The 18,656-nt window shown below is 34.5% G+C and overlaps 1 protein-coding gene across 2 annotated transcripts; it reads left to right on the forward strand.

Moving 5' to 3' along the window:
• The first annotated feature begins 7,401 nt into the window (after positions 1 to 7,401).
• On the forward strand, positions 7,402 to 12,574 carry LOC140751797 (uncharacterized). 2 transcript variants are annotated; one of them, XM_073085838.1, is made up of 6 exons: positions 7,407 to 8,198; positions 8,967 to 9,204; positions 9,914 to 10,166; positions 10,657 to 10,890; positions 11,333 to 11,513; positions 12,123 to 12,574. In XM_073085838.1, exons 1-6 carry the CDS (start codon positions 7,677 to 7,679, stop codon positions 12,288 to 12,290), a joined length of 1,596 nt encoding a protein of 531 aa, XP_072941939.1. In that variant the 5' UTR covers positions 7,407 to 7,676; the 3' UTR covers positions 12,291 to 12,574. The 2 variants fall into 2 exon arrangements, with proteins under 2 accessions (XP_072941940.1, XP_072941939.1); XM_073085839.1 differs by lacking the exon at positions 10,657 to 10,890 and having other exon boundaries at positions 7,402 to 8,198.
• Positions 12,575 to 18,656: the final 6,082 nt, after the last annotated feature.

The following is an 18,656-nucleotide window of genomic DNA, read 5'->3' on the forward strand; positions in this document are numbered from 1 at the left end:
TATGCCTGCGAAACTAAATTATACTGTTGATAGTTGTCGATCAGCCACATAGAAGTTAGTCACCTTGTGGTATACTGATCATAATTATTGATAATTAAAATTTATATATTATAGAGATACCTAAAATCGACTCGTGGAAACCTAACCTTTACTTTTACCTTTGCGACCCGTTTAACATTTATGTATGATACGACTGAAGTAGACATGTTGCAGAGGTTGGCATGATTTTGAATGGTCATTGCAGTTTAAAGACACGGGTAGCCAAAATGCCAAATACTAATAGAACAAGGTCCTTTTATTTTTATTTTTATTTTATCAGATGTAGGTAACAACTAATTTTTTGAATAATATATGGGTAAACGCTTTAGACCACATTAGGATTCCCTATCGTGGGTGCCATGGACACACACATAGACAAATACACAAACACCCAGACCCAGAAACAGAAATCTAAATTCATCAATGTATAGATATCTGTGTGGCCGGGGATCGAACCCGGGTCCCTTTGCGCGCCAGACCGGTATGGTGACCGCTCCGCCGCGCGGGTTAAAATTATCTTATTTCGATTGTTTACTCTAACCACATAAACACTCAGTTTTTGTGTGGCGGTAACCACTTCACAGGTTCATAACTGCTCCAAATAAGACACGTCATTTAACCCCAATGACGTATCTATTTCTAACGACACCATTTCTAACCTATTATGAATAGAATAGAAATTACATATTAGAAAGATACACTAACACAAATGATACAAAAGAGGTAAAGCGATTGTATATAAACGGTGGCCTGATACCAAATTAGCATTCTCTTCCAGACGACCTTGTGGTAGGAATACCTATAAATATACAGGGTGAATTTTTAAAACGGGCCTTCAGGGCCAAATCCGAAACTATAAGGATTACCGAAAAATGCTGAAAGGAGTTACGAGGCCGATTTTGATAAAAACTAAAACTGCATCATTAGTTTTTTAAAATATTTTTTCTTTAGCCGGGAATCGAACGAGTTCATTTTGAAAAAAATGACACCTCTATATTATTCCACTATTTGATAGTGTCGCTTATAAGGATCAAATTCTGGGAAGTTTCCGAGTTGGTCCTGAAGGCCCGTTTTAAAAATTCACCCTGTATAATGGTAGTGTAATAAATTTATTTGCACGATATCTTAATATGCAACACCATTTTAATTGTCTGACTATAAGTAAAGTATAAAATTAAAGGCAGGACCGATTTTAACGGAACTTTCATGCAAATACCTATGTTTGAATTAAAAAAACCCTGCAAATGCGCATGGACAGGGAAGTTGATTTTTTATAATAAAAATGTATATATAAAAATTCTGATTCACGTGTTTTTAATAATGTGTTGTTCACACAGACCTTACTAGGATTCCTTCTGTCCTCTACATAGAAATACCGTTACATAAATATTTAAATGCATAACAAAAATATAAATTCATTATTATACATAGTTATGTCTCTCTGGCCGGGGATTGAACCTGGAACCCAACCCTCAGCGAGTCAGATTGATTTGATGATCGCTGCACAATGGGGGTCATTCTAAAATGACCTATATGAGTTACAAATTGACAAATCTTCCAATACATTCGCTAAGCAACAGTATGTCTTCAGAATGACAAGCTTATGTATTCATCATTTTATGTCTGCCTGACCGGAGTTCGAACCTGGAACCCAACCCTTATCGTGCCGGAATGATGTGACGTTCATGATGATTAATTTTAGTACAAAGAATAAATTCAATGTTAGTTTTGTTACAAATGTTGACAAATGTAGGACGCAAAATACATTCCCTATGAAGTATGTATTAAGTATGGCAAGCATAAATATTTATCATTTATGCATGTCTGGCTGGAATGCCTGGCTGGGAATCGAACCTGGAATTTAACCCTTTTCATACTAGACTGGTACGATGACTGCTGTGAGACGCGGTTCGTTCGCCAAAGGATAAATGCACTGTTACACAATGGCAACTTTAGGACGAAAAATCTTCGAAATATGGTTCAAGTATGGCGAGCTTATGTAATCATATTATGTTTGCGTGGCCGGGGTTCCAATCTTGAAGCCAACTCTCTGCGTGACTGAGTGTTATACGTTGCACAGAGGAGTCGTTTTAGTGAAGAGAATAAATAAATAGATTGTTAGTTACAAAAATGATAAAAGTAGAACACAATATTCCAATACATTCGCTATGCAAAAGTATGTGTTAAGTATGGCGAGCATAAGTGTTTTAGGCAAGTTGCATCACGTTGCGCAAACGTGACGTCAGTACCCACCGAAATTCCACGAGTGAAAGTGCCTTTCGAGTGCGGGGGTGGGGAGGTGCTCTGATCTGACGAAGATGATTGGTTTTGCAATGTTTTTGCTTATGCGAGAGATAGACAAGATTCGATGGTAAATATAAGAGCGATGTTTTTGCGAGTGGGGGTATGTTTGACCTTCGAAGGTGTGGGGTTCGAATACAAGACTTTAGTTTTTGATGTTTTCAAATAGTGCATATTGGTGACACATTTCGTTCTCTTAAATTACAAGTTACACTTAGTAAAGACAGAGTATACGGTTGCGGGTCGTTTGATAAATAGTCAGATGTGTATCTACTCACTGGCTGATACACGGATGGGGAAAGGGTGGTTAAGAGACTCAACTCTTCTCAGACGGCGGCAAAATTTCAGAAATAGGACCATTTTTTTTCAGCGTCTCAGATGATTGTCTCTCCCATTGTTTCTACATATTTCGGACGCTACAATTTATACTTTTTGCCGTGAACAAAAATAAAATTTGTTATGACTCCCATTGTAAGAACAATAGTTTAACAATGGTCATATTATGTTAGTCATGTATGGATTTTATTATTCAAGTAAATTGAAACAGTCTTTAAATATGTACCAGCACAAATAAGGTTATGTGAACAACGAGAAAAATAATCTACTTAAGTCTATTAGTATTTTATATGCTAGTATTTATTACAAATCATTAGTTTAGGCCGGCAACGACGACCTTTGATCTCCTTGTTACATGTTTTTAATAAGATTGTAGTAGCAAATGAGCATACACTCCACCACTAAGTGGTCACTGCCGCCCATGGCCATTTGTAACAAACTCCATGCAGAAGTGGTTCGATCTGACTCTACAAGTGTAGTCCTGTAAATTAGAGTAGCAACACAACTGTAATCGTCCTCGAACTAGGAATCTAGTCGAAGATAGTCGCATCATATGTAAGTCAGCCGACATACACATCTTTCCACCGAAATACAATAACTCCTTCACGATAGCAATAGGAACAGCGATGGTCCCCTTTATCTTTATCTTATCTCCAATTTATGCAGTCATAACACGCTTAAAGAAGGATAACTTCGAACAACATACGCCGTATAGAGTGAACAAAGCTTCCCACATAGAAAAATACATGGCATGACACATAAGTGAGTTCTTAAATAAGGTATGTCGCATGTCCCTTTTGTTTGAGTGATTCATCGGTGGAAAGTTTTCTTAAATGTTCAAATGGCATTTGAACATTTAAGGCGGCTTAAAAGTATAATACATATATATGAATCATTATAAAACTTCTTTTTGATTTGCCGTTCCGTGCGGAAGGAACCCTTGTATTATGCCGTTTAATAATATAGTCCATTGAAATGTAATGCCGTTTAATAATATTCTCCATTTAAAATTGTAACTATAGCTAGGTCACCATACGAAAATGTAACTGTATTATTAACGGATCCTAATTGAAAATTTTAAATTATTGTTACTTTAGCTTAGTATGTTTACTTATAATTAATTTAAATTGCTACACTCTTACAGGGTTTCATGCCACTGTATCAAAATTTGTAACACCTTTACATGTATGTGATAACTGCATGATGCAATAAAGATTATGATTATGATGATTATGATTATGAATGTTACATTTGGATTGCAATAGTCAGGTAATGCAATTTTATTTTGTCAAGTGTAAACCTTATCCTAATATAACCTTTTGTTGTAAAAACAAAAATAATAAAATTAAAAACACAAATAGATCGTTTTTCTAATCATTTATTCAAAAATTACATCAGAGATAACGAAATATAGAAGGGTTTTTGAGGAATAAATTAGACTATAAATTTCTTAAAGGGTAAATAGTATGGAATCCTCAATGCGCGTCAATTACCCTGTTATTCGTAAAGCGTTATGGAAATCTTCCAAACAACACATTTATATTAGTATCTAATAGGTATTGATGAGTAATGAACATTTATATACTGATATTAATTTAATTCATAATTTAGTTACGATCTTTTCGCAAAAGCACTGACGGACATCATCACATAAATTTTAATTATTAAACTAATAAAAAAAGCCAATCAATAAGCTAATGACAAAAATACCCTTAATTTAGAATTTTAGCTCATTATACCAACTATTATAATTATGGATGGCGTACGCGTTCCCTACATATTTGCAATAAAACAATTATTGTATATTGGGTGCATACCTATTGTGATCTGAAAGACATTCTATCATAAAGCTAGAGTGATAATAATCAAATTCTTTATTTGGCAGACCGATTGGTATCTAAATCATTGTTAAGATATTTGGTTTGTTTAGTACCTATTAATTAGATATACAGGGTGTCCCGTAAGTACCACGACAAACTTGGGGAGAACATAGGTGAGGATCTGACCTCTCTGGGAAAAAAATATTACCTTAGTAAAAGTGTCACCGTTTTTGGACTATCAATTGTTTTAGATTTTTTGAGAAATTCAGCCCTCTTCATCTTCTTTCGTTAACTGCGTGAACAAACTTGGTGATGCAGTGTTTATTTTTTCTGTTAAATATTATCAGATAGTTGGTCTATCATATTAAAATGTAAATTGGTTAAAAGATGTAAAGGAACCATGAAAAAAATAGGGTTATTTTTAGATTTTAATTTTTTTTACTATTTTTCCCTCAACTTTGACTCGTTGCGGTGAAAAAAAAATGTACTGGACTATAAGTGTACATTGCGCAAAAAATATGTCCAGTTAATAGAAATTTCAAAAAGGTACCAAACTTACTATAAAGTTGAAGAAAAAAAGTTAAGGCCGTTTTTCCATGAAAGGTACTGAAACCAACTAAAACAAACTGATCGAGTTTTTATTTAAATTACGCTTGCTACCATCTCAAAACGTGTCAAACAGTACAAATTTACATCATTGACTAGTTAGATACTTAAAAATATCCTTCTTCAGTTGTAAAAAAATAATTAAGTAACTAACTAGCAATCAAAGTAATACAATTTATTAAGTCAATTTTTACCTACTACCCTGGCTCCATCATCAGATCTGTTCCAAGATGTCGTGATTAAAAGAGTAGCAATGCATCTTGTCGAAGTTAGATAAACTTCCAACCATAAATAGAGTTTGTTTACAGTATAGAGTTTTGTTCAGCGGCAGTAATATATCATGTGGATTAGGTACATGTTTTTTATTAACTACTTTTACAACAATAAGTGTTCGAAGACATCACGTTCTTCACGAGTAGGTATTCTCCTCTGAAGTAGGTACAACACCTGGGCATTATTTATAGTTAGGTATAAAATAATAATCTCTAAGTTAGGTATGGGTGGCGCCGCGCGACCCGTACCAGTTGGCGACTGGACTGGACTCACAATTTTGGAATGTAGCCGACCTTTAGGCAACGCCTTGTAAAGTCACAATGGTTAGAGATTTAGCGATTGTACCCACATATTTCAAATATCACGGAAACATCTCTCTCTATCTATCTTTTAAGTAGATTTCAGAAAAATCAAGCTTTTTAGGGTATTAGGAAAATAATAGGGCCTACAGGACTTTGTGGTCAACAACAATTTTCGAATTGTTTTAGAAAAATATTTTATAAAAACTTTGAATGGCCTAATTAACCCCTTTAGAATGAATTTTAATTGATAGTGGTAGTGATAGTAATAGTGGAAGCGATAGTAGTAGCAGTTGTATCAAATTGTTTTAACTTTACCTATTGTTAACGAAGGTTAAATCAACGTATTTCTGAATCGTACCTAATTGTCACAAGTACGAGTAGGTACGTATTTTTTCTTCATAAAATCGTATTGAACGAGCGAGGTACAGTCGAGGGCCCAGGCTGCTTCCAATTATGAAAAGACCCGATCTTAGTATCTATAACGAAGTGATAATCAAATAACATAATGTTTTCGTAAAAATAATAATATTATTTGTTTCAAATCGCTCATTTCTTACAACTTGGACGTCAAATTAAAAGTCGAAACAAACACAAGCGGTGGAGGAGGAAATTATTATTTAAGTATTCAAGTCTACTCGCATTTGCATTTCTTGATAAACGATATGATAAATGTTATGTAGGTATATATAGTAAAGCAGAAATACCTACATTAATCTATGTCAATAAATAAAAGTAGATAACTTAGTGGCATAAATTTCTGCCTCAAGATTTGAACTCCAGACCCCCATTGGGTTTGGAGTTTAAATCTCGACGAAAACATTTTTTTACCCTTTTATTCGCATGATATAAAAGTAAAATGTGTGCATGTACCCCACCTGTTAGTAAATAGCTACTATCTTCCATGGACATCTATAATTATCCCCTGATAAGCTTAGGGTCTAGGGTTCTACCTTCTTTCAAAATTTATGTGATATTCGACATCAATTAGGTATTGCTTGCTTTCACGGGGACAAACAATTTGAGAGAACAGATTGACAATTTTTTTTTGTAAAAAAAAATTATATGTCAAACGGGTGCATAACTACAAATCCGCGCTTGGAAACCGTATCATTCTTATGAGAGATTTTACCTATCCAACAAACAAATAACTAGATCAAATAATAATGGGTTAATGATGAATGATGATTATGATAAATATCACCAAGGAATATATATTTTTATACAGATTTTTAGTACTGGTGCCACAGACCTATATCTTAAAAAATACAGGTCTCTGACTGGTGCACACTATCCGTCGACCACCTACATAATTATTAGAATAGGCCAGAAGAAACCGAGTACAAAGTATATTTTGTATAGGAGATACAGTTACCATTAAAAAATATGTAAGTTATGTTGTGATTATTTTTAGTAAGTACGTAATCAAAATCATAAAGTAGATAGGTACCTATAGTGTAACTAGATTAACAATATAAATAATCCGTAAACTAATTAAGTACTCTTCTGAAAATATTTTCTCCCTTTGAAAGCAAAATCTTTGTTTATTTATAAAAGATCTAGCTCCCGAGTTTCCAAGGTACGCCAGCCTATCTAAAAATACTTTGACCTTCATTGTACGCAATATCTATTTTTAACGCCCTTCAGGATCACCAAATATTTATAACCTAAGTTACCTACGCAAACTCAAGCAGGATTGTAAGTATAGCGTGGAACGAAACGCTGCGCATTTCGTATGTGACGTCACTCTGACGTCATTGCCGATTGACATTTGACATTTCAATCGATGGTTCCTTTGTTTTTAGTGCAAGCTTCTACAGTTATACGCCAAATTTAATAGGATTATTAGTGTAAATGAAATAAAAATGCATACAAATATGTAGCCTATGGTCTATTTCTTAGTTTACCGCCGACGCGCTTGTCGTCCGGCTTGTTTTTACGTGAAAAAGTGAAAAACAAATTGCATTTATTTTGTGGTGCTTTACATTGAAGATTATTTACGATGAAGCCAGGTAAAAGCGGTGATGTGAAGGAGGAGATAGTGGAAGTGCATACGGCGGGTAGATCGCCTTCTCCGAAACAGAAGAACAAGGAAAGGTCACTAAGTCAGTCGGGGTCACGGAAACTATCAAACGGTCACGCATCGGGCCCCGAGGCGGCTGAGACTCCGCAGTCGACTGAGGAGTCAGGGGATAAGGCCAAAACACGTGACAACTGGATCAAATCTGAGCAGGAATCCCTAGATATTGAACTACCAATTCATGATCAAATAAAGCTTGGCATACTAGGTTTTGTTGAAAAAGAAATTAAGAAATCCGACAAGAATCCTTCATTTGTCTTTTATTCTCATGACCCTAATGGCTTGGATGAGAAATTTATGAAAACGTTGTCTCGGCCGTCCAGTGGCCACAAGGAGAAACGGAGTCCATCATATAGAAAGAAGAAGAGGCATTCTTCCAAACACAGGGACAGAGACTTGCATGACTTTGAGATACCTGGCTCGAGTCTAAGTGCATTAGAAAGAGTGAGTATATAATAATTTGTAATTCAAAGTTCAATTCATTCAAAGACAGTCAAATTCATTCATTCATTCAAAGACAGTCAAATGCTGTAATTGTCATTATTATCTCATGTGGTTATCACACCTACAAATAAATTTTAAGATTTTTAAAAGCAAACAAGTTGATTCAATATTTTAACACAATAAAAAACAAGGATTTGCATTAGTCACATCATGATCATCACATCATCATAGTACATCAAGACCCTAGATTGAAAGTAGTGCTGGAGTAAATATCTCTATAATAATGTTGTTAATCCAGTAATGTTCCGCTACTGGGCAGCGGTCTCCTCTCAGATTCTGAAGGGTTTAAATTAAAGTCCATTGTGTTGGTCAAATACAGATTGGTGGACCCTTGAGAATGTTTTGAGAGCTCAGGTGTGCAGTATTTGTAATGCTTGCAGTACTGTTTGATGACTAAATTACAGCCAACTCTGTAAGCATTTTCTGAGTTATCACTTTCATTTTGATATTATTTATCCATAATAATCTCTCATGTAAATAAAATAGATAATGCTATTAAAATTCAAATTTATTTGTAATTTTATATATTGTAGTAGTTAATCAGCATTACATCCTATGTAAGTGAGTTGTAACTTTTTGTGTTACTGCTTCAGCATTAGCAAACCTGAAATGCCGCTTAAGTACTAAACAGTTTAAAAAAATATATAATTAGCTCCAATAGTACCCTACACATTTATGATGAATGGAAATATTTATTTAAATTTCTAGGTTGATGACTACCTCAAGGAATACAATAAAGATGAGGTGGTAACACTGAGTGGGGAGTTGGAAATAGAAGCAAATGACGTTGAGAACAACAACGGCAACTCCAAGGAGCTCAGGCATAAGCCAAGGAAAACACGTCGGAAACCAAGAGATGAGAGGCACGACGGTAGCAGCGGTGGACGGGACATCAGCCCTAAGGTTTTCAAGACTGCTAGTAGGAGTAAGAAGGAACCAAAACCAGGTAAACTTTTGTATCATTTTTAATCTTTTGCCTTACTGCTGGGTTGGGTTCTCAAAGTTTAGGCTATAGCAGGTATGTGTTTAAAAAAAAAGAAGTTTATGATATGTGAAGTCTACTAATATGCAGTGGAATATGGCCTATTTCATCTCATTCTGAGAGGAGACCTGTGCCCATCAGTGATGATGATAATGATGACATGTTTGATCAAGACAATATAGTTCACCCTTGATATCAAGTAAGCCCTAAATGCTGCTCCTCTGATGGATGGTTTAGGAAAAACGGTACTGCAATCACATGCTGATACATATAAAAGTTATATAATTCTTATATACATTGTATGAGTATTGACTGTTTGTGGTGATTACAATGATCTTAGATATTGTGATACTCACATATGGCATGTTATTATAATATGGGTGTAACATAATATAATATAAATGTAACACATGCAAATGTCTTTTATAATTTTATTCTTATTGCTCTGTTGTGTAATAAGTACGTAAATTGTCAACTATCAATGACCTATACATTCCTCACACTGAGGGAAAGACCCATGTCCAGCCGCAGGACAATAATGGGTTGATGACTATAGTTGTATCAATATTTAATATGTTAACTAAAAAACAGTTCAAATGAAAAAAAAATTAAAATGAAAATATTTGAAAATAAAGGATTTGTTTAAACCATTTACTTTTTATTATTATTTCAGCTCGACCCACAGACTTAACAACAATGTTAGAGAGCCTAGAATCAAACGTGCCATATCATGACCAATACATAGACAACCCTTTCTCATCGCCATCTCCACTCACTTCACCGAATGATGAGAGACTAGAGCCCTTCGGGTCTCGGAGACCAGAGAAGGTGTACCTACAGGGAGGTGGAACATTCCGAACTGTCTCTAGAGACAGGATACTAGAGTCTCAACAACAGTCTCGTGATGGGGATGATAAATACATGAGGTATGTTTTATAAAATAACATCCGTATCTATAATCAAAGATAAGTTTGTATTTTGATGTAGTCTCTGTCATTAATTAATTTCATATGTTTTGAAAAGTAGATTTATGTTGCATGGTTTTGATACTGATCTGTAAAGTTGGAAATTAATCCATCATTATGGTCTTCCTTTCACTGCCCAAACTTACCAACTTACTGTATATTTGTAAATTAGTATGTATCAAGTAATGATGAATCAAGATGTTACTTGCCACTGTATTACATACCAACTTATTGTGTACCAATTTATTATGTACCAACTTAATTCATAAATATTATTCACTTAATAACATGTACAAACTTAACTACGTTCGAAATTAATATACGTCATTATGTGCTAAGTAAGTTACATTTTTCAACTTACTAAATACCAATTTAGTAAATAATTACAGCTTGTTTAACATACAACAAACCATCACTAAAACAATCTTTAACTAACCTACTAACATTTCAGGTTAGGCGACCTAACACCACTAGACGTAGCGCTAACAGTCCAGAAGGCGTGGCGGAGCTGTGCACCAGCCTGCCATGGAGTGCTTGGTGGACTGTCCTTGATGCATCTCTTGCTGATCAGCTATTCAGATAGCCTGGATGCTGGGCATCTGTCCTTCCACGCTGTGGTCACTATGCCATATGTAGCGACGTATTACTTCTTCTGTGTTCTGTGTCTGCTGTCTGTTTTGGACAGGTTTGTGATTCAATTATTATTACTTTAGTTTATATCCCACAGCCTGTTATGGATTGCATTAGGAGAGGGTCTGTTATTCCAATGCTAATTGGTGTCAATAATTTGTTGGTAGCCAATCAAGTAGACAAGGTTCAAAAACAGACAAAAATTTGTGCTATTACTACTACAAATAGTAATAGTATTAATACAAATGTCTGATGTCTAGTACCTGACTCTTCACATAAAGATGTTATAGGAGGTAACTAAAGGAATAAAATTATAAAACATGAAATGAAGATCCTTCATGGTAACTGGTCTATTGGCGTTGATGGATGATATTATGGCTCATTTCTAAACTCTTCAACCTTTTAGTAGAAAGAAATATATCATGCCAGACATAAACATACCACTATCTCGCAGAGCAGATTTAAGCTAACCTAACTTAACCTAACCCTTTTTACAGGTTAGACATAACAAGCATCGACTTATCACGCGGGTTGCAACCCTGGTTCCAGCCGATCGTTCTGGTGATCCTGTACTCAGCTTGTCTCCTCGTCAGTACGGCTGCGAGGATGTACGACGAACTGATGGTCTACCAGTACGCTCCATTAGTCGCTAACATCACTAGCAGCAATGTTACTACTGTAAGCAAAGTAAATTACTCACTTAATTGTTATTTCAATTTATTTGTGGCGAGTTTCACAACTCGAAAAGAGGTGGCGCCACAAGATCCTGAAATACGCTATTGAAGTTTTTTAAAATTATTACATAAGTATGTAGGTAAGCTTTTAATTGAAACTAGTGAAGCATGGCTACTTTCCAGGCAGGCATCTAGCTTGGCTATAGGTCAGAATCCATCGTAGTCAAGAATCTAAAATCATTATGCCTATTAATGTCCCAATTAATTAGGGGCAAGGGTTGTTTTCCTCATATTGAAAACAGCTTACAACTTTAATTTATCAAGCTGGTTAAGTGTAAAATGGTAGTCAACTATGAATAGAACTTGAATACTATGTTACCGACGATTCGCGTGGAGTGGTCCCCATAATGGTCTGACGCGCAATCTTCCGGGTTCGACCCTCGCCCAGACAGATATCTGAATAATTAATAAGAATTTGGATATATTTTCTGGGTCTTGATGTTTGTGTATTCTTCTCTCTGTGTGTTTATGGCACCCACGACACAGGGAATCCTAGTATGGTGTTGAGAGTATGATAACTTCTTATATTAACTTATTTACTTTTCGATTTCAGCCAACGATACCAACATTCTACCACACGTGGACACACTTTTCCATTTGGCGGGCCGTACTGTCATTGCTCGGGTTAGTATACTTCGTCATATCAAACCCCCAGGACTTAGTGCATATGAATCTCAACAAGCTGCTACAGTTTAAGCATTCATTGCAAAGTATTGGATGATTGCGTCGATACATTTATTATCAGAAGAAGCAATGTATAGCGTACAGGTGTAAAATGTATAAAGCTTATTTTGTTTTATGATAACAGAGTAATTGTTTATTATTTATTACTTTGATCTCGAATAGAAAATAAGACAAAGTGTACATTATTTTAGTTTATAGAATAAGAATTATATGAATATCAATTACTGATTTAAAAAAAGTTTATGGGCAATTTTGTGTTCCTTATATTTTATGAATTACAAATCAAATTAATTTAAGCACTATTTTCTAGTCAATGATATTAATGTAAGGGAAATTTTCACAATTTTCGTTTAACTAAAAAAATATTCCAATAATAAGTGAATCTCAGAATGTGGAATTATTTAAAATTCTTTATTTAAGATTATTATAAATAATCTAATACTCATAATAGTGACGAATGTGTACTAAATAAAATTATCGTTGAATTTTTATTGCACAAAGTTTTAGATAATAGTTCCTTAAACAACATAGATTATACCTAAAAAGGGACAATATGAAATGAAAGGGTAAATTACTTTTCACTGAAATGATTTTTACCTTTATTACAAAAATATATTTCACTTATTAGGCAAAACGCAACAGGCACAATGTTATTTAAAACTTAAACAAAGAAAAATAAATTTTCTTAATTGAAAATTGATCTTACTTTTGTATTATTATTATTAACGATTATAAAAATATATTATTTAAAACCAGCATTTATCTACAGTATTAATGTTATGTCCTATATGTGTTAATTTTAGTAATAAATGGATACTCAAAAAACTATTAATGGACAGTAAATATCATTATATACAATAATTATCATATTGATGTATTGTACATAGCTTTTTCACAAAATATGTGTTTCGCAAAGAAGTACTAGTAAGTCAGTGTTTTTTATGTAATCAATTGTCTAAATTATTATTCATTTTACTTTAAAGATGGTTTAAGTATTATGTTAGCAGTATTATTATTAGTATTAATTATTAAAAAAAACTCGTTTTTAATAAATAATATTTTTAGTTGTATTCATAAATAATAATTTTATCGTAAACTTTAGTCATATTTTTGTCGTAGTAAATTAAATTTTTAGTACCTACTGACAATTATTTATTTCTTTTTAAGTGCAGTTAAAAATATATTAACGTAATATTTACTAAGTATTATTTAAAATTTTAAGTAACAGTACAAAACTATGTCCCCTTGCAAAAAATAATTTCCTGATGTTATAATTTATATATTTTTTGTAACGGTACAGTTATATAATTCTCTCAACTGATCTAGTCATAAAACAAGTATGCCAAATATAGTCAAAAATGTAGCAAAATATATCGCGATAATTATATTTTCTTAATATCCATGTACATAAAAATTAAATATTTTATTTTCTGATTGTTATTGATAATACGTTGCTGAAATAATGTAATTGTAACTTAATTTAAATATTATTCTATCTACTGGTCTTATGTACTTATTCTTACATGTTGTTACGCAAAATTAATAAATATCATGAATATGTATTTCAATGAGAATATTTAATGATAAGGAGTAATTCTGGTTCGAAATTCATGCAGTACTAATATTTTTTGTGTCGTGTATATTATTTAATATATTCTTTATTCAACGGTGAACTTAAATATCTCTAAGGATTTTCTTATATAGTCGACGGCTTAAAGTATAATAGTGTAAAGTCCGTATGTCAAAGTTTTCAGGAAAGAAAATATCCTGCCTAAATTACTAACAAATGTTTTTAACCAAAGAGAACGTCCCATTAGTCCGTTTAAGCTTAAGCTAATATGTCCAATTCTACACATAATATTCCACACAATGTTTGGTAATCATACCAATTTTGTGAATAATTTGTATGATTACATTATTATTTAGGCTGACGTTTGTAGCCAATGGATTTCACGAATGAAATTTTCAAGGAAAATATAATTATGCCAAAGTCATAATAGACAATGATAATAATGACCACAACTTAAAACCAAAACCTATTAAAATATTTAGATCTGATTAAAAACATTATTTCGCACTTTGAGCACTTTTAGTTTTGACATTAAAGGCCCGGCCAAACAGAACGCGTATTTTAGCGCCGCGCTAGGCGTCAGCGCTAGAACAAAATCCTGACGCCGCTCTCTAGTGTTGAGTTGTGTTCTACTGAGTTACTATTGAGCGGTCACACACAGCGCGTACGCGTACGCTTGTCGCGGCGCTCGGCGTTCTTGTCGCCGGGCGTTGTATTTTTTTACAGATTTGCGTACAAGCGTCATTGTATGGGAAAAATTACGCGCTGGCGTACGAGTACGAGCTCTGTGTGACCGCTTACTAGTAACTCAGTACAATACAACTCAGCGGCGTCAGGATTTACTTCTAACGCTAACGCGCTAGCGCGGCGCTAGAATACGTGCTGTGTGGCTAGGCCCTAAGTGTAGAGCATAAGTACAGTAGTCACCGAAGAGAATGTATTTATTTATTTTATTATTAGCACTATTTCACACTTACACACAAAACATAATATGTTGGTTTTTATGTTAATTTACGTGATGAGTGTGTTGTGTTTAATTTAAAAACATACCAAATTATTTTTAAAAATCGTATGTTATTTAAGTAAACACTTAATAAAAATTAATAATCATTTTTCTTGATAATATAGCTGTACTTAAATGATATTAATTGATAATTAATTTATTATTAATAATGCTATTGCTAGAAACATGTGGCCCAAAGCAAGTGTGATTGTATAAATTCATAATATTAACCGTGTGTACTATCTACTTCAATATGTTAAATAAGTAATTATATAGTAATTATTATGAATTAAACTAACGGACATAAGTTGCTTCAAATAATTAAAAAAAGTGCTTATTTTTATTAGTAAATATGCAAAAACTTGAATAAACGCTTATCTCAGCGCTAAATTTGAGTGTCCGCTGGTTGTAAATCTAAATTAAGTTATTTTCAAATTCTAATTATTTTCTTAACTTATATGCAAACCACTGACGATCATCAGTCTTAGCGGGTTCCGGGTTCGAACCCCGGCCAGACAGGCATAAATGATAATTTTAAATATATGTTCTCGGTCTGAGCGTTTGTATGTCTATGTTTGTGTGTCAACGGTACCTACTACGCAAAATCATAGTGAGGGACTATGAGTAAAATGTTAACTTAATTTCTACATCTGAGATATCCATGGGCGGCAGTGTCCAGTTAAAATTTGATCTGTATGGTTTTAACCATCCCTGTTACATAAATATGAATGCAATTTATATGTCCGTCAGTTTAATTATGTATGCTACATTAATTTAATGTGGGCAATAACTATGTATATTGAGCTATGAATAACCTATATCTATTCTACATCAATGTTGTTGTAATAAGAAAATAAATGATTGTTTTGTGACACTTCTTTTATTTAATTATTATACTCTTTATTAAGGTATAATAGTCAGGATAAAATTATAATTGTGTATCTTTTGTACAAATTATATTTCTGATTGACAAACGCCATCTATAAGTTAGAGTACTCATTGAGTATCTATCACGTAACGTTAGAATGCTCTTGTAGCATGAAGTACCAGGACTGATGTAAAGATGTCGCTGTATGTGTTCTGTTCCATTGCGAAAAAGGTTGAAACTTTTGCCTATAAAAATACTCGTAATACATTTCCGTATATTTTCCCCTGTAGGACATAATATATCTTTTGGAAATTGAATAGTTATGTCGTCTTAATTTAAAATGAGTAATTTAAAATTATAGATTCAGGTATTGTTCTCCCATTTCAAAGTATAACTCGTGTTTTTCATGATTACAAAATATTAGTAAAAACAGCAAGTAGGTTACCGCGTGTATACCCCTGCCTGTCGTAAGAGGTTGGAGGAGGAGGTTCTGGGGTTGCAGGCGGCAAGAGTGGGAGCTCTAACCGCCCGGCCAGCGGCCCCGGGAAGGACGGCGGTATGTGTGGTCACATACCGTCGTGCACACCAGACGGTGTGGCGAGCGTCACGCTCACCTGGGCAGAGCCCGATGGGGCAACGCGCTAAGAGGATTCCGAGTGCGTTCTTCTGGAGATCCCGGAGTCCTCTACGCAGCATTGAGGACGGCCACCGGTGGGGTTTTAGTGCGGTAAGAATCCCACATAATCCCGTGCGCTCCCACGGCACAGGGTACCTTTTGAAAGTTTCCCCCTCGTAAACAAAAAAAAGGTTACCGCGTGTACGAGTATATATAGAGGCAAATAAAGGCAAGTATATTTTAGTACCTTTTGGTACTTATTATAATTCTTCGTATCTTTCAATCAAATTAATGGCAATTGCTTTATAATGTGAGGCTAATTCACGGTTTCCAATTGCGTAGCTACGCGCGGGATTTATTTTAAAATTCACGAGACTAACTGTGTACGGTTACGCAGCCGCAGCGGTGACGGAAACGGCGGCAATTGCGAAACACGGTCGCAAGTCAGGCGAATAGAGATCGAAGCGATATGTCCACCGGTGCGACGGAAGCCGCACAACAGTGCACGCCGCGGCTATAAACTGCAATAAAATTGGCAACTATACCTATTTTTTGGACAAGTGCAGGGATTTTCTCTGAGAAAATAATAAAAACATGAAAATTGTTTGGAAGCGTAGGAAATACAATGCAAATCATGAAGGGACCTGTTTTAGGGAAGGAAATTTTTGTTTTACGATTTTTAATGAACTAGAATGAAGTAAACTACGTATCATAAGAAAGTCAAATATAAAAGTTGAAAGTAATTAAATGATCTATTACTTTTGTCTTAGTATTTTTTTCACAAAACCTCAAATTTAAGGAGAAAAACAAATAAATATACCTTTTTTTACGCCACTAATCTATTACTTATATTTACATACGAATTCAACCCGTCTTGCGGATCCACAGGCATGTGAATGCGGCTGAAAACTGCTTAGTATAATTGACATCGATCCATTTAACCCTCATTTGGATTAATTTGTGTACAGTTTGTCCCCTGTTCTGTCCCTTTCAACAACCGGAAATAACTCAAACAACAGAAGTTACGACAGGGTTATGTTACAGCGTTCTATTCACAACGTTGGATTCATTTGCTAATGAATGACATTAGCAATTCCCATTATACATTTCCGATTACCTAAGTTGCGGTCTTTGAGCAAATATGCCTTAATTTTTATAATAATTTAGGAGCAGCAGGCGAACATTAAGTCTACCCGATGGTAAGTGGCTACTGCCGCCCATGGACATCTGATATCTAAGCCATAAATAGGATTAGATTTCCCATCAACGTTGGCCACAGATGCACCGCTACCCCTGAGGACTAAGTTGGAATGACTCGAAAAAATATGCCTCCTTGTCACCCTTCAAAGCAGAACACAACAGCGTTTAACGTTATCGTTATTAGGTAGAAATAGGTGTGGCGGTGTGCCGCCGGAGTTGAATCACTGAGGGTTCTACCAACTACAACCTTCTGCAAAATCTAAAATACTCGTGTACAAACAAGTTACTACCTAATTACGCTTTGATTAACATGATTTCATCATTAAGATCAAAGAGAGCTAGAAAATTAAACGAAAATAAATTGAATTACGTACAGAACATAATTTGAACAACTTTATGAGCACGTAATGGAAATAATACGGAATTTATAAATACGTTGATAATTGTTATTTGAATAAATTAATTTTCTTAATATTATTAATTAAATGCTTGTTACAATATACATATAAATATCTTTATATTTAGTCGAGGCGTATCAATGTAGGTCAGATTAGTGAAACGTAGCCTCTCGATTAAGGGGTTCATGGTTTGAATCCCAGAGTTATTCGCGTTTTACAAATTCATTAACGGTAAAGGGATGATCGAGCGGGAACCTGCATACCAGAGAGATCTTTAAAAAAGTTCTGAACGTTGGCTTCCTTCTCATTCTGAGAGGAGACCCGTGTCGTGTCCAGCTATGGGACCATAATGGGTTGATGACTTTTCAATGTAGACCTCAAAAGTAGCAAAACATCTAGGTGGTAAGGGAGACGGACTTTTCCGAGGCGTTTCAGCTTAGTCCTCAGGGGTAGCGGCGCATCTGTGGCCGACCTCAGGTAGGAATATCTAATCCTATCTGGGGTTGATTACGGATGTCTATGGGCGGCTGTAGCCACTTACCATCAGGTGGACTGCATGCTCGTCTGCTACTCCTATATTATAAAAAAAAAAAAAACTAATTCTATGTACATTTTGCTTCACATACCTACCTATTACGTACATACCTACGTAGAAATGGTTTTAGTTCTTAAGTTATTGCACGTAAGGGGAGACTTTATCTAAATAGAATCATAAAGAAAAAATCCTGAAGAAGTAAAATCTTAAGTA

Source organism: Epargyreus clarus, unplaced genomic scaffold, assembly GCF_041222505.1.
Source record: "Epargyreus clarus isolate Ecla_fem2 unplaced genomic scaffold, WU_Ecla_fem_2.2 ptg000023l, whole genome shotgun sequence".
NCBI classification, from domain to species: Eukaryota; Metazoa; Arthropoda; class Insecta; order Lepidoptera; family Hesperiidae; genus Epargyreus; species Epargyreus clarus.

Excerpts from the sequence above, each read along its gene's own strand:
- LOC140751797 (XM_073085838.1), top strand. The coding sequence starts at position 7,677 with ATGAAGCCAGGTAAAAGCGGTGATGTGAAGGAGGAGATAGTGGAAGTG. Across the intron at positions 8,199-8,966 it reads GTCTAAGTGCATTAGAAAGA|GTTGATGACTACCTCAAGGA; the intron begins GTGAGTATATAA and ends TTAAATTTCTAG. Across the intron at positions 9,205-9,913 it reads TAAGAAGGAACCAAAACCAG|CTCGACCCACAGACTTAACA; the intron begins GTAAACTTTTGT and ends TTATTATTTCAG.